Genomic DNA, 16,243 nt, shown 5'->3' on the forward strand with positions numbered 1-16,243 from the left:
AGTAAACCTTTTTTTTCTATCAGTAAAATTACTCTAAACAGCCTACAGAATTAACTACCTTTGTCCCAGCATTCTCTCTGACCTGGTTCCTCAGAAGTTAATTGTTTTTCTTTGCTTCCTTGTTCAGAGTGAAGCCCCGCCCCCACTTCCTGTTCTGGTCTCTCATAAAAAAAAAAAAAAACCCTGCTAATGCACAGACTGGCTCCTGCTGCCTCCAGGCATGCCCAGAAGGCTCTCCAGGTCGACTACAGATAGTCGAATTGAAGAGAGACCTGAACAGGAAGTGGGGGCGGGTCTTCACTCTGCACAAGGAAGCAAAGAAAACCGATTAACTTCTAACTGAGGAACCAGGTCAGACAGAATGCTGGGACAAATGTAGGTAATTCCAGAGGCTGTTTAGAGTAATTTTACTGATAGAAAAAAAAAGGTTTACTTATTCTTTAAGTCAACAAAAAAAATCAATAAAACATTAAATAAACTCAATAGGCTTGTTTAGCATCCAATAATGATTACTTATATATTAACTAGAGTCAAGTGCGAGGTACAGTTTATTACTACGGGGAAAAGGGTAATCATTTTTCAAATTCTGAATTATTTAATTAAAATGGAGTCTATGGGAGACGGGCGTTCCATAATTAAGAGCTTTCTGGATAACAGGTTTCTGGATAACGGATCCCATACCTTTATTAAGGAAGGGGTGGTACAAGTCTGAGGGTCAACCTTTCTTCTTTTTTTGTTTTCTACGAATTAATAATTACTTCATACGTTTTTAGAAAAATCTAATGTGCAAAAAAGTGACCCAAAAACTGTTTAGCAACCCGCCCATTTTTTTACAGATCTCAGGAATAACACACAAGAAATACACGGTATCTTGGCTCACTCACACTTGATCTGTGAAGAAAAAGTGAGGGTTATTTTTGCAAACAGCTCTTCTTTTTCAAAACGATCTTCTTTTGTCTGAGTCCAAAACGATTTCTCTGAAAGCTCAGCAGGAGTGATCTGGAAAAGTATTTACATGTTATATATTACCTGATCTGAACACCTTTCAACGTTTCACCAAATGAATGACTGGTAAAGAAGAATTCTCTGGATTGAACAAGGGGATAGCAAAGGATTAAGGACTTTGGGAAAATTGTGAATTGTCGTTTCCAAGAAAATAGCTTTGTGATGCTTACAGAAGCACAGGAAAGCAAGATATTTACTACAAAACTTAAACTAAAATGGGAATGACTGAATCTGTCTGTGTGCCAACAAAGCAGTTCTTACACTCAAATGTAGCTAGTTTCATGGAGAGGAACAGAATGATAAGGATTTCACAGATATGCACATTCATTATCTTTGTCCCAGTTCTTAAAAAAATAAATAAAGAACAGAGGGGATGTACAATTTAAATGACAAAAGAAACTCTGCCTATTTAGAGCAAGGTAATTATCCAATGCTTGCATATTTTATAGGAAATGTGATTATTAGAATGTGTGTTACCATGGTGATGGCTTCTTAATGCTTTCTACAAGGCAGAGGGCAGAAAACATTAAATAAACAATAAAAAAATGAAATTAAGTGAAATTAGAAGCAAGAGTCCATTAATCAGAGGCTTCAGGCAGAAGACAAAGGCAAGCACTGGAACTTCCTTGATGTAAGACAATTTTATACCATTAGAACTAGACAACAAAGTAAGAGAAGCATGTTCCAAGGAAAGTGACTGCTCTTGAGGGGGACACTTAAACCTCAATTGTTTGCACTGTGCATTAGATATTAAGCAATATGGAAATAATGATTGGAATAGTAACAACTTGAAAAATGTAGCCTATAACACCGCCCAATAAAAAACTGGTTGTATATTAGTTGACATACCTTTGACCAGTTGGGTCGCTTCAGTTGCACTTCTGGCTTATAATTCTTCTTAGGAGCCAAGCCAAATGGTAAGGGTGGTGGTGCCCCCCAGCCTCCAAGTCCTGGTGGTGGAGGAACACCACCTCCAAATGCTGGAGGTGGAGGTGGAACCCCAGGGCCACCAGGGAATGGAGGAGGAGGAGGAATTCCAGGGCCACCTGGAAATGGAGGAGGAGGAGGAGGAATTCCAAAGCCTCCTGGAAATGGCGGTGGGGGAGGAATTCCAGGGCCACCCGGAAATGGTGGTGGGGGAGGAATACCAGAGCCACCCGGAAGTGGGGGAGGTGGAGGAATACCAGAGCCACCCGGAAGTGGGGGAGGTGGAGGAATACCAGAGCCACCCGGAAGTGGGGGAGGTGGAGGAATACCAGAGCCACCGGGAAGTGGTGGAGGTGGAGGAATACCAAAGCCACCCGGAAGTGGGGGAGGTGGAGGAATACCAAAGCCAGCCGGAAGTGGTGGAGCAATACCAGAGCCACCTGGAAGTGGGGGTGGTGGAGGAATACCAGAGCCACCTGGAAGTGGGGGAGGTGGAGGAATACCAGTTGCACCTGGAAGTGGAGGAGGAGGGGGTGGTGGAGGTGGCACATTTCCAGAGGCAGAAGGTACAGGGATTAAAACAGCAGATGTGGAAATTGATGCCATTTCTTTTTTGGTAGCTTCAAGTTCCTTTGACAATTTTTCAACCTGCAGAAACCAAGCAATGCTATAATTAGATACATTTAACCACTACCTAAAAGAGACAATGGAAAAGAATTTGTTCTACAGCATACCTACAACAATACCTATAGATTTTAACATTTTAAATTAAGAGAGCAAAGACATGATTTATTAAGGTACTTGCCCATTCTGCATTAATAGGCTAAAAATAGCTGCCCTAATTTGCGCACAAACAGTATGCACAGACAAAACATGAAAATATGTTATTTTGCTGGTTCACCATGAATGTTACAGCAAGCTAATCAATCTCAGACATGCTGAAAAGAGAAGAGCATTTCTTAATTAACTTGCGACACTCTTCAGGGTGCACACAGAAGTTTTTAGCCAGTTTTAATAATTATGAATACTACATTCTCAGACAGAACAGTTGAGATATTCTAATACAGATTTTCTTTTCCTCATAATCTAATATTATGCATTGGAGTGGTTTATGCTTCAAAAAATGTGCACAAAGTGTAACTGGCTATTTCATTTATAATTATAACTCTCCCGGCCAGACGGTGCCTTAAGGGGATATACAAGTTAAATTTTTTGTCGGATTCCTATTTTCAACTTAATTGTCTCCATCACTGACTGAAGGGTAAAAAAAAAAAAAAAAAAAAATCTGAAGACCGAAGAATACAAAAAACTATCCAAAGGCCTGACAATGTACAGCCCAGATGTATACATTCGGTTTCTCTATCATTGCTGTGTCTAAATTTCATGTTCCTAGTATTACAGCTCATGTGCAACAGCCAAAAGTGTTTAATGTGCAACTAAAAACTTCCATTTGCAGAAACAGATAATCTATGCAGGGGGTGGGGTTACCCTCAACTGTGCTTTTAAATTGCAGTTTTGATGCTGCGGCAGAATACATTCATACAGTGGATATAAAAAGTCTACACACCCCTGATAAAATGTCAGGTTCCTGTGCTGTACAAAAATAAGACAAAGATAAATCATTTCAGAACTTTTTCCACCTTTAATGTGACCTATAAACTGTACCACTCAATTGAAAAACAAACTGAAATCTTTTAGGTGGAGGGAAGAAAACCAAAAAAACAAAAATAATGTGGTTGCATAAGTGTGCACACCCTCTTCTAACTGGGGATGTAGCTGTGTTCAGAATTAAGCAATCAAAATCATGTTAAATAGGAGTCAGCATACACCTGCTATGGGGTAGAGTGGCAAGGGGAAAGCCTTTTCTTATGAAGAAAAACATCCAAGCCAGGCTACATTTTGCACATCTGAAGTCTCCCAAAAGCATGTGGGAAAAGGTGTTATGGTCTGATGAAACCAAGGTTGAACTTTTTGGCCATAATTCAAAAAAATATGTTTGGCGCAAAAACAATACTGCACATCACCAAAAGAACACCATACCCACAGTGCAGCATGGTGGTGGCAGCATCATGCATTGGGGCTGTTTTTCTTCAGCTGGAACTGGGGCCTTAGTTAAGATAGAGGGAATTATGAACAGTTCCAAATACCAGTCAATATTGGCACAAAACCTTCAGGCTTCTGCTAGAAAGCTGAACATGAGGAGGAACTTCATCTTTCAGAATGACAACTACCCAAAGCATACATCCAAATCAACAAAGGAATGGCTTCACCGGAAGAAGATTAAAGTTTTGGAATGGCCTAGCCAGAGCCCAGACCTGAATCCAATTGAAAATCTGTGGGGTGATCTGAAGAGGGCTGTGCACAGGAGATGCCCTCACAATCTGACAGATTTGGAGCGTTTCTGCAAAGAAGAGTGGGCAAATCTTGCAAAGTCAAAATGTGCCATCCTGATAGACTCATACCCAAAAAGACTGAGTGCTGTAATAAAATCAAAAGGTGCTTCAACAAAGTATTAGTTTAAGGGTGTGCACACTTATGCAACCACATTATTTTAGTTTTTTTGGTTTTCTTCCCTCCACCTAAAAGATTTCAGTTTGTATTTCAATTGAGTGGTAGTTTATAGGTCACATAAAAGGTGGAAAAAGTTCTGAACTGATTTATCTTTGTCTCATTTTTATACAGAACAGGAACCTGACATTTTATCAGGGGTGTGTAGACTTTTTATATCCACTGTATATACATTCAGTACATAGATTACATATACAGAACTTGCATATTAATATTTGGATGAACAGACAATATGTTGGGAAAATATTACTAAGCCCTTGTTCATTGTGTAACTTTACAAGTAGGTTAATGTCTGTCTGGACTTCTATCTATCTATCCCAATATAGGGTGCTGTGCCGATAGGTGTTGTAGGAGGTATGAATTGTAAAAAAGTAAATGTTGCAAAAGCAACCAAATCCAAAGGGATTTAACCCTTCCACAAACACAGACCTGATCCCTCCCTTATTTAGCTATATTAAGCTTGCAAATATTCATGGTGGCCAATTTGCAATGTGAGATTATATCTGGTTATCTGTACAGCCTCCTTATCTTCCAGTCTGCAATGGCAGAGGCCTCTATACTTATCATCCAGCAATACCTATACTGTTACTTGCATATTAATGTTCCCATACCTCATTACTGAATGCATAACAAGAGGAGGAATTCAGGGAAATTACCACATCTTTACTATGGACAGTATGTTTCCTGCTGCCTTTAAACTTGTATTGGTTATCAACTGGCACAGTATTCACCTAACTATAATCCTACTCAGATATGCAATAGAAAAAAAAACATTGCAGAGTAATTTTTCTGCTGTATATTTGCCTTACTAGAACTGGTGGCCAGGTATACATTTTTTCAGATCTATATCTATCTATTTCTATTAATGACAACATAATCACTATTGGATATCTATAGATGTTAACTTTACTTGAAGACATCGATATTGCTTGTCATCTTCATAAACTGTGATATGATCTCCTGTAATCTAGCCAGTAGTGGCATTTTGCTCACTAGTTATCAAATGTTTTAAGAACTTCTAGTCTCAAAATGTAATCATAAATAACATTAACAGCTATTAAATGATATTTGAGTGAGATTAAGATAATGGGTATAGACCTTTCATTAAGTCTTACAGAATGATTACCTGCTCTACAAGTTGGGAGAGTTCTGTCTCCATTTTTTGCTTGTCAGCAGTGATTTCTTGCTTCTCTGCATCTAAAGATTCCTTCTCCCCCTGCAGCTCTGTTATTTTCAGCTCAAAGTCGCTCTCTTTGGCTTTCATTTCCACCTGGAGTTCGTGGCGTGCGGTAAGCTCTAGGTCCAACTGTGCAAAACAGAAAGGCAGATTAGTAAAACTCTGCAAGAAACCAAAGGAACACAAAATACAGTGCAAAAAAAGTAAATTTAGCATGGAAAACAGTCACTTTGTACTCTGCAATTCTAGGTAATAAAAATACAACAAACTTTGAATACGAAAAAAAAAAATACAACAAACTAATGGAAACGGTTTAGTGTATCTCATGGCAATAAGTACATTTTAACACTTAACACCTGTCTAACCCTCAGCATTCAGTTGACTCATTAACTTGCTTATGGTCAGCCACAATCATCTACAACTAAGCTAGTCAGAATGCAATATTCACCTTAAAAGAAAATTATATCCCCGAACGATGTAGGTCTCTATAAAAACATATTGCATAAAACAGCTCATAAAACCCTGCTTCTTCTAAATTTTTATACAAAATATACTTTTTTATTAACATGTGCAATTGGGTAATCCTAAATAGAAAAATGCCATTTTAAGAATTAAGGGCCGTCCCCAGGGATCATGCAGTTCTTGTCAGGTGATCTCTGAGGGAGCACACAACCCATCACAAAATGGTGGTTCAAGGGAAAAGATGTATAAGGGCAATATTTACTGATAAATATATATTCCAGTTTGGCAAGATTCTTTAATACATCACTTTACATGATATAAACTGTTGGTTAAGTATTCATTCTGGGGGTATAGTTTTCCTTTAACTGGCAATGGGCTTGTATGAGTATTCAGGAGACCAAACAGACAATCTTTAAAATATCTCATCATAACTGGCCCTAGGTGGGAACAGCTTTTATGCCACAGGGCAGACAGTCCTACAAATAAAGAGCCATTAATGCAAAACATGTATCTTTGTAAAAGACCTGCCACCCAATAAAACAGATGAAATAAGTTTATAAGTGAAATAAGTGCTAATAAGTTATCAATACTATTTTGTCACCAGAAGTAACACTTGCACTTGCACCTAATTCTGATTTGATGGATGACAAAGCGTACGTGGGAATTCATTTAATGACTCTTTCTAATAAATAATTAAGAAATAACCTAATAGCATAGCATAACCTAATAGGATAGATTCTCTATGTATGGAGGGGATTCAGAACTGATGTATAAATAAATGTAGCTAACAAACAAGTTGAACCTAAACTACAGGTAACTTATGTCAGTATTGTTACATGCAAGAAGCTGCATAATGCTGCTGTGACACAGAGCATTTAATTAATGTAATATGGGTTTTCCAAATGGCATTCAGTGCACTGTTGTACATTTGGTAGGAAACAAATTTAGAGAATGTGCTAAGCTGTTTGCAAACAGAAAGAAAACAATCGGTACATGAGAAAGAGCAGAAAGGCTTCCAAACACTCGGATGGCCCGTCTAATTACATCCCAGTCACAACTTCAATTATCCCCTATCAGCCTGGGGCATGGAGGTCACCCTATCAGTCCCATCATGCTTGGGAATGAAATTTCCTGGGTGAGGCCACCCGACAGCTTTGCCACAGCACTATCTCTTCTCACGCTGACAGCTAAATTATTTTTTTAAATTGGAAAAGTAAACATGTGAGCTCTGTGCTGCAGATAAGGGTCAAAAATGCTGAGCTGCCAAACTAATAAACACTGCCGCTTCAAACCTCACCAAGCGCAAGGAAAAAAATAACAAAATAAACCGAAGATTATAAGGTAAATGTGCCTGAGGCAGAATTCAACTGCAGCATCAGTGAGCTGCCTGGCCGTGCAGAGGCGACTGTCAGACAGGCAGCCGGCAATAAGCCAGAACTATGATTTTCTGGGATCTCTTATTCGTGACCTGCTTAGCATAATGTGCCTTATAAATATTATAATGGCATATAAATGCTATGCAAAGCACCTTTAGAGGGCTCCATATTTTACACTTCTTTTGTATCAGCTCTATGTATGTCCTTTTTTAATAACCAAAGGTGCTAGAGTGTGTGTGTGTGTGTAAGCCCAGGGTTAAACAACAAAGGTGAATCTACTAATCACAGTACACACCTTAAAACACCTTTGCTAAATAGAATATAACTTATAAAACTTGGATTGACATTACATGTTGCCTATTGCTTTAATTAAATATATATATATATATATATATATATATTCCAATTTGTTTTGCCATTTTAAAGCACTATTTTGAAAGTTGGGCTAGTTTCACTGACCTTACTCCCTCCCTTGTTTTTAAATAGGCTGGGCAATATATTCAGAGCTGCCTATTTAACTTTAAACAAACAAACCTCTCCCTTCTCTAAACACCAGCCTATCTGGGGCTGCTCAGTGGACTGGTAATTAGTTTTATCAGTTCCTTTTGGTTCCGTAGGATCATGAAGTGCTAAAGTAAAATTGGCTTCTATCTATGTTTAATGCCAGAAATAACAGAAACCGTAGGCATTTTATAATTTAAAAAAGGTATATTTAATTTCATATTTAATCCTAATAAACCTTATATCATGCTGCCACTTTGAATAATTTATAGTACACAAATGCAATGACATAGTCCTTGATTTAGGATTATTTAGTTGGTCCATTAATGTGCACAAGATGTGGAAGAACATTAAGTATCAGCCCTTGCCCTGTCACACTAGCTTGTTGCCAAGGAAATGCTGTATTCCCCCAATCCGCATTTATGGTCAAAGGCCAGCACTGCATATTGGTCTGTTGACATGAAGCCTTTAAATCTACATATATGGGCATTATAGTGTTATTCTGCCAAGAACTGCCCATTCATATCACATATGTGCCTTAGTAAAATTATCAGGCCTCCAAACTTTTTTATGACCCCCTGTATTGAAAAATAATTAAGCCAAAAAGGTCTACCTTTTTCACCAGATCCCGTGCTTTTGACTCGCTTGTTTCTACTTTCTTTTTGTCGATAAAATGATCTGCCATTTAAAAAAAAAAATATATATTAAAAAAAAAAAAATCAGAGAGCTATGAAAATCACTGAATTAGCAACAAAGCGATTTTCTTTTTCATTAGGTATGGCTTGTTTTACTGCACAATTACAACTAATGTTTGCTAAGAACAAAAAAAAAAAAGCCACAGTAGAAAGCATATTCCACAAGAATTATTAGACAAAGAGCAATTAGAAGAATCCCTATAATATTAATTGCTGTGTGCCACGCAGACTGTGGGTGCACAGAGACAAACACTTTTGTTGCAATGGGAGCGACTTCATACAGGCTCAGGATATGTACAGACATACTGAGCTAGTAGTAGCAGCTACTTTTTCATGGCTACTAATCTCCAGAAAATACCCTGCCATAGAAAATACTGAGTTATCCGTAAATGATCAGCATTGTCTGTTTTAGGGCAGCGGCACACAAGGAGATTAGTTGCTCCACGACAAATCTTTGTTGTTGCGGGCGACTAATCTCCCCACAATGCCATCCTACCAGCTAGAATGTAAATGGCCGTTGGGATGGCATACGCGTCGCTGCAATGTCCCGAAGTAGCCCAAAGTTGTCTTGAGAGGACCAGTGGGAGATTAGTCGACCGCCACAACAAAGATTTGTCGCGGGGCGACTAATGTCCCCATGTGCCACTGCCCTTAGTAGCCACAAGTAGCTGCTACTTATAGCTAGGACTGAAAGGTCAGCGGCAACTGCTGCAGCTGACACTGGGAAGCCAGACAGTCTTTGCTGGTCATTGGTATAAGATGTAAGATCCCAAACCTAACCACTTTAAATAAAGGCTAATATATTTTATGGAAGGTGATAAAAAGGTTAGTCCACACAGCCAGAGAAGAGCAATTAGGCAGGCCGCAAAACACAGGACAATCAGTTGCTCTATTTCCAATAAGAAGCAACCAGGCTGGGGTGGTATGGGCACAAACGATGAGCCTCCCCGACAGACATCAGGCCTGATATTGGCCAGATCTCAATCAAGCAGGTTTGAATTTTTACATTGGATAAGGGACTGCATCGGCTCATTATAGCTGGGGGCATATTGGGAGAAGATCCACTCGATCTTACAGTGCATGGCCACATTAAGACATGTGGGTGCAGGATCACACAGACTGCAGGCTCCAACTACACCGTGTTCCAAATTATTATGCTAAAGATTTCGTGAAATATCTGTTTTCATACCTTGTCCAAGGCATTGAGACACAATGCCATCCATGATTTTAATTGAAAACCAAAAAATCTAATCTTTGTGACACTTAAATAGAATTTGCATAATAATTTGGAACAGTGCATTGTAAATCTTTTATTCTTAAAAAAAATACTGTTATCATTAGGAAGTTTGTTCAATAAAATTTGAATTGTACTCTTAATAGTTGATAACTTGAGAATTATGCTGACTATTATTTACATCAGTTATTTTGGTAAATGAGAAAAATATCATTTGCATAATAATTTGGAACAGGGTGTAAAAGGCATATTGAATGTTCACATATTCATTGATGTGGGTGCTCCTGACAATACAGACATGCCCCACCATACTACAACGAACATATAGTTCTTATGGTACAGAATACAGTTTTTATTTAATTAAAATTCCACTGGTACTTACCTATCAGATTTTCGATTTCTATGTTTACATGCTTGCATTTGAAATCTGGATCAGCCCCATTTTTTTGAAGGATTATCTGTGATATAACTTCATCTATCAGTTTATAGTACTGCGGCCTAAAGCAAACAGAGGCAAGTAATTACACACTGAGAAAAAGTACTCCTTACATGGTAACAAAGCAGTGCTTCAGTCCATCAACTGAGGAACCCTAGGGCTAAACTCCATAGGAAATTTTGTAGGATGGTGTCGGATCGACAGAACACATCCTACTAGTCACATGTAGTTGCATGGGGTTTATAAAAAATAAGATAAGATCTACATATTTAGATGTAGAAACAAAACAAACCACCCCCAGTTTATCAGTTCCGACTGCGTTACAGCAGTGGAGATCAGATTTTGTAGGATCCTACAAAACCTTGTGCTGTTGCATGGTGTTGCATGACAAGATAAAATCAGATAAAATCTGACCCACAAAATCTGATCAAAATCTTTAGCCCTTAAGGTGGCCATACACGGGCCAATTTTAGTTGCCGATATCGTCCTTTAGACCAATTCAGCAGTTTAGCTGCCTGTGTATGGGCACCAACGACGGGCCTCCCCAACCAACATCTGGCCTGAAATTAGCCAGATCTCGATCGGACAGGTTTGATTTTTTCATCGGATCAGGGACCACATTGGCTCCCTTGATGTGGTTCCCGAACCTATGGTGCCTATGCTCGCCATAATTTTTAATTCGATCATTTGGCCCTATATCTCCCACCCGCAGTATAAGGCCATACAGATCCTTATTATACCTAACCAGAAGAAAAGACATAAACCTGCCTACTGCCATATAAATTCATAGAAGTCCCTACAACTGTTTGTTTAACATATACTTTGCACTAGGCTACATATTTACACACTTAATCCCAAAATATAACAAGAGAAAGAAGTGCAAAATGCAACAGAAAATAAAGAGCCTAGTCAGATGCCAGACAGGAGGTGGAATACAGGTGACATCTAGTGGTAACTAAGATAATTGCATGTTCAGGAACATTTTTAAGTTTATTTATTTATTTTCTGGTATTACATAGCGCTGACAAATGTTCACAGTACTTTAGAGAGATTATACATCATTCAAATTAGTTCCTGCTACAAAGGAGCTTAAAGTCTAAGGTCCCTATCATATTCCCACACAGAGACCAATTAAATCAGAAGCCAATTAACCTGCCGGAATGTTTGTGGAGAGCAAGAGGAAACTGGAATGCCCAGAAGAAACCCACAGATTGAACTCAGGACCCCAGCACTGCAAGACAGAAGTGCTACCCACTGAGCCACTGTGGCTTTCAAATCACCTGTTTGATTTACATAGGCATCAAGATGTTGACCTTACAATAACAGCAAGTTGATGCAAGCAACCTCTTACCTACCACCTGTTAAAAACACATGGCAAAGTTATCCTGATGTTGTGATGGTATAAAAGGATGGCATTTTAAAATAAATGTACTCACTAAATAACTGTACTTAGTAGGACACATTAAACAATTGTGGCACAGTGGTAAGCCCTGACCACAGTGTGTGAGACTGTGATAGGGACCTGTAAGATTGTAACCTCTCAATTTATATAAAAAAATACACTGTGTCTCTTGACTTTAATAGAATACAAGATGAGCAGCATTTTATTCCATCAATATCACATGTAGAACATTGCCACGGAAGCTTATGGTAACTGCATGGCAAAGCTGGGTAAACATAATCACTGTTGTGATGTATTGGATCCTACCTGGCATCATAATCATTTCTAATTAGAAGAAGATGCTGCAGGATGGAAAGAAATAATGGTTCTGCAGAGGAGTCCTTGACAGTGTTCAGAAGAACTTGGAAGACGTCACTGAAGTCAGTACAATAAAGTCAAGGAGAAATAGTAATTTACTGTAACACATACCATATACATACATTTATTTTATATAAATGGCAACCTTCAGAGGCAAGACAATACTGGTCCTCCTACACACTGTCATAATACAAGCTGAACATACAATAAGAAAGCTGCTTACAAACCTAGAGTATACATATATATACATATATGACTTTATTTTTATTTTTTTTTATGGCACACAAAGCCAGCAACCCTGTAAGACAGAGCACCCTACCATCACTTGCCTCAGGTGCCCCCAGGACAGCCCTCTTCCTCAAAGCAAGGGATTAGGTGCAGTTTATATGAAACACATGCATTCTTGTACTATGCATACTGTAGTAGAGCACGGGCCATGTCTGCACCCTAGTAATGTAGGAGTAGAAGGGCAGCACCGGGGGAAGTCACTATGGAATTAATATAACCCAAAGTTCTAAACCCCCTTCCCATGACCCACAATAAAGTTTCCAGATTTACAGAAACTTGACACTTGGCAAGACTCATCAGGGGTTCAGTGCTTAGCTTGAACTACTGTAATTAAGGTAGAACAATAATAATATTTGCTGTTATGAGTTACTGCACCAGAAAAGAAACGTGGTCATGTTACCCAGACCTGCTGCATTTCTACTCGCTTGGGCCAACTACCTGACCAACAACTGCCTTATCCATGACTCCTACCATGATCTGCATACCATTATAACACAGGAAGTGCTGTTGCTGCAAACCAGAAGTGACATCATCATCAGATGTTTAAAGGAGTAAAGTATACATAATATAGTATAAAATAAGAGATACAGATCCCCTGACCCGACCTTAGACCTGCATCTATACCCACATCTTAAAATCTTACCCGCAACCAACCCACTTTTCTAGCGGGCAGGTACATGACGCAGTGCCGGACTCTAGTTCACGTCACTACAAAGCCCATGGACTATTGAAATTAACACCCTATAATAATTTGGACAAAAATAAAAATACATTTAACTTGACATTCAAACTGGGCTTCTCCAGGAAGGTTAGCTCCACTTTTTGAGAACCAATAGTATTAAATCTGATAATCTAACTGGATAGCAGCCTCTGTAAAGGTGTGCACATAGATACTACTACAGAACGATAACACCTTTTTTTGTTTGCTGCCACCTAATACTAATGGAAAGGAAATGACAAACAAATACATGACAAGATCCAATTATATGGATCGCCAGCTAGGCTTTTGGATATCTCATCAATTGCCATGTAACTGTAACTCATCCAATTCAAAAGAGATGTTACAAACTCTGGCATTAAAAAAAGAATGGGGATTTTTTCACAGGACAAGAGTACTAAAGATAATAAATGACAATTAAATTCCTATATCAAAAGAGTACTCAGCTTTCAAAGCACCACACTGTAGGGTGACAATTCCACTTGGTCCATTTGCTAAACTTGCCAACTTCTATGCGTGTATGTGCCAAGTGTTGCAACCATGTGTAAAACGCATCCTATAATGGCCCAACGCAAAGATATCACCGATACTCAGCTATGTGTTATATGAAAACATACTGAAACTGCAGGACTCTTAATTACTATTAAAGACTAACAAACTATGTAATACAGAAAAAATGGGAAGGGAAAAGAGATGTAGTAGGGAAATTATCACCAGTTACTATACATATTTAATAACCCTATTCACGATCTGTAAAGGAACACTCAGACTTAAGTGGTCTGCTGACAGCACCTTTGAAGCTCACATTTTGTGTAGATTCCCACAGAGTAAAATCTTATTGGGCTGATGGCTAAAAAGTGCAAGCATATTTTATCTTGTTTGTGTGCAATAAAATGTGATGTCAGGGCACACTCCTATGTGCCCACCCTGTAAAGCTCTAGTTACTGAAAAGACTCAGTTTGGCATATAGTGTTAATCAAAGGTAATCTTTTAGCACAGTGCAATTCATTTTTTTTTTAACTACCGAAGGAAAGATTAATACATGTTTAAACATGAGGTTCTATAGGACAGACCTTGAAAGCAGAGGAATGAATAATAATTGCATTCCTCTATGGACTACAGTGAGAACAGAGGTTAATAATAAAATAAGCCTTGTGGTTCCCCCTGTTCCTAGTCCTTCAAAAGTAATCTGTAATTTAGCAATGAACTTTCTAAAAGACATTGTGTTCATATCACAAAAGGATATTCCATTTCAATGCGGATGTCGTCCAAACGTCCTCGCAAGTCATCAGAATCAAGTTCAGAATGCTCATCAAAAATACCAAGTTGTACCTTCAGGTCTTCATTTTCTGTATTACGTAGTTCCTGAAGACAGAATGGCAATGTTTAATTTAAAGTCTCGCAAAGTAAAGATGTGTTCTTCAAAACTGCAATCCAAATTTTTATTGCTTTCTAGCCAAGGATAACTTTAATTTAATGTATACAATAATTTCTGTTAGTCACAAAGCCAATGGTTTCCATTTAGTTTTTCAGAATTTTTTGAGAGGGAAAAATCAATTTAAAAGAGGTAGACTAGAATCACTGGGGTGCTCCAAACAACTTGGCACCTCCCCCACCCTAGAGATTCTGCCTTTAGTTCTTTTCTGTTGTTTATCTGCAAGACAATTTTATGAACATGTATAATAGATCATAATGGCCTTTAAGGACAATGACATGCAGAGCTATTTGTAGCCAGCTACAAAAGAGACAACTGTACTGTACTGATAATTGTTTCTATATGTGTTTTAGCAAAGGCAATTCTTAGTATTGTCTATGGCAGGGTATTTTCTGGCAAACAGAAGTAGCTGACTACAAGTAACACTGCATGTCATAGCCCTGAAAGAGAGAAAGCTCTTCAGATCACTAGAACATGAACTGTAGTAACTGAGGGGGTGTATGTTATCTAAGAGGCATATTCCAGGGGGGGGGGGACTTAGCCCTTTAGTATTGTAGTTTCATGAAAATGTTCGCTATCATAATGGAGATACAAAATTAAGCAAAGTTTTCTTGTATCTAAGTAAAAATTGTATTTATTTTGTTTGTTATTTATTTTGTATGTTATATATATATATACAGGTATATTAGGGCATCAGAATTCTTTAGATATATATATATATATATATATATATATATATATATATATATATATTACATTAACATTTATTTATAAAGCACCAACACATTCCGCAGCGCTGTACAATAAGTGGGTTACATACATTGGGCATACAGAGTAACATATAAAGCAATCAGTTACCGATACAAGAGGTGAAGAGGGCCCTGCCCAAAAGAGCTTACAATCTACAAGGAGAAAGGGTTGAGACCCAAGGTGTGGGAATGGGCATGACCAGAGTTGTGGCACAGGGTGTTGCTAAACTAGATTAGGGTAAGCTTCTCTGAATAAATGTGTTTTTAGAGATCTCTTGAAGGCAGAGAGATTGGGAGAAAGTCTGACAGTTTGTGGGAGCGAATTCCAGAGAAGGGGGGCAGCCCTTGCAAAGTCTTGAATGCGAGTGTGTGAGGAGGGAATGAGAGAGGAGTTGAGAAGCAGGTCAGTAGAGGAGCGTAACAAGCGGGTTGGATGGTACCTAGAGATGAGTTCAGAGATGTAGGGTGGGGCAGAGTTATGGACTGCTTTAAATGTGAGGGTCATTAGTTTGAATTTTATCCTGGATGGTAGGGGAAGCCAGTGCAGGGATTGGCAGAGTGGGATGGCAGAGGAGAAGCGGTTGGAGAGGTGTATGAGCCTGGCAGCAGTACCTTTAGGAGTTTGGCCAGTCCCGAGCGCATCAATTCACTTCGGATGTGAACTCTGTAATCAAGCTCTTCTCCTTGGCTGATCACTGCATTGATTAGCTGCATACAGCTCACCTGATGAACAGCACATTTCAAACATTGCCATTAATATGTAATATGTCAAGCAACTGCAAGTAAAACCAACAAGCTTCTAATACACATTTTAAAATAAAGAGGTTGCAAAAATTTTGTGCAAAGAAGACAATAGATAACGGAGAACACTAAAAATGAAAAGGGATGAAACACAAGCAGGAGTGGATGAAGA

General features: G+C 38.6%; 1 protein-coding gene across 4 annotated transcripts in view; it reads right to left on the minus strand.

Annotated features, from left to right (window-relative positions):
* Nucleotides 1–16,243, minus strand: part of diaph1 (diaphanous related formin 1) — a 140,411-nt gene that overhangs the window by 77,792 nt on the left and 46,376 nt on the right. For 3 of the 4 annotated variants that reach the window (XM_012959694.3, XM_031898780.1, XM_012959695.3), the window contains 8 exons: nt 15,943–16,053; nt 14,393–14,511; nt 12,090–12,206; nt 10,328–10,443; nt 8,630–8,694; nt 5,627–5,806; nt 1,855–2,580; nt 885–999 (listed from right to left, as the gene is read on the minus strand). In XM_012959694.3, coding sequence (XP_012815148.2) covers nt 885–999; nt 1,855–2,580; nt 5,627–5,806; nt 8,630–8,694; nt 10,328–10,443; nt 12,090–12,206; nt 14,393–14,511; nt 15,943–16,053 — 1,549 coding nt within the window. The remainder of the gene's footprint in view (nt 1–884; nt 1,000–1,854; nt 2,581–5,626; nt 5,807–8,629; nt 8,695–10,327; nt 10,444–12,089; nt 12,207–14,392; nt 14,512–15,942; nt 16,054–16,243) is intronic. The other variant, XM_031898781.1, reaches the window with a different exon arrangement.

The sequence above is a fragment of the Xenopus tropicalis genome, chromosome 3, assembly GCF_000004195.4.
Source record: "Xenopus tropicalis strain Nigerian chromosome 3, UCB_Xtro_10.0, whole genome shotgun sequence".
Taxonomy (NCBI): domain Eukaryota; kingdom Metazoa; phylum Chordata; class Amphibia; order Anura; family Pipidae; genus Xenopus; species Xenopus tropicalis.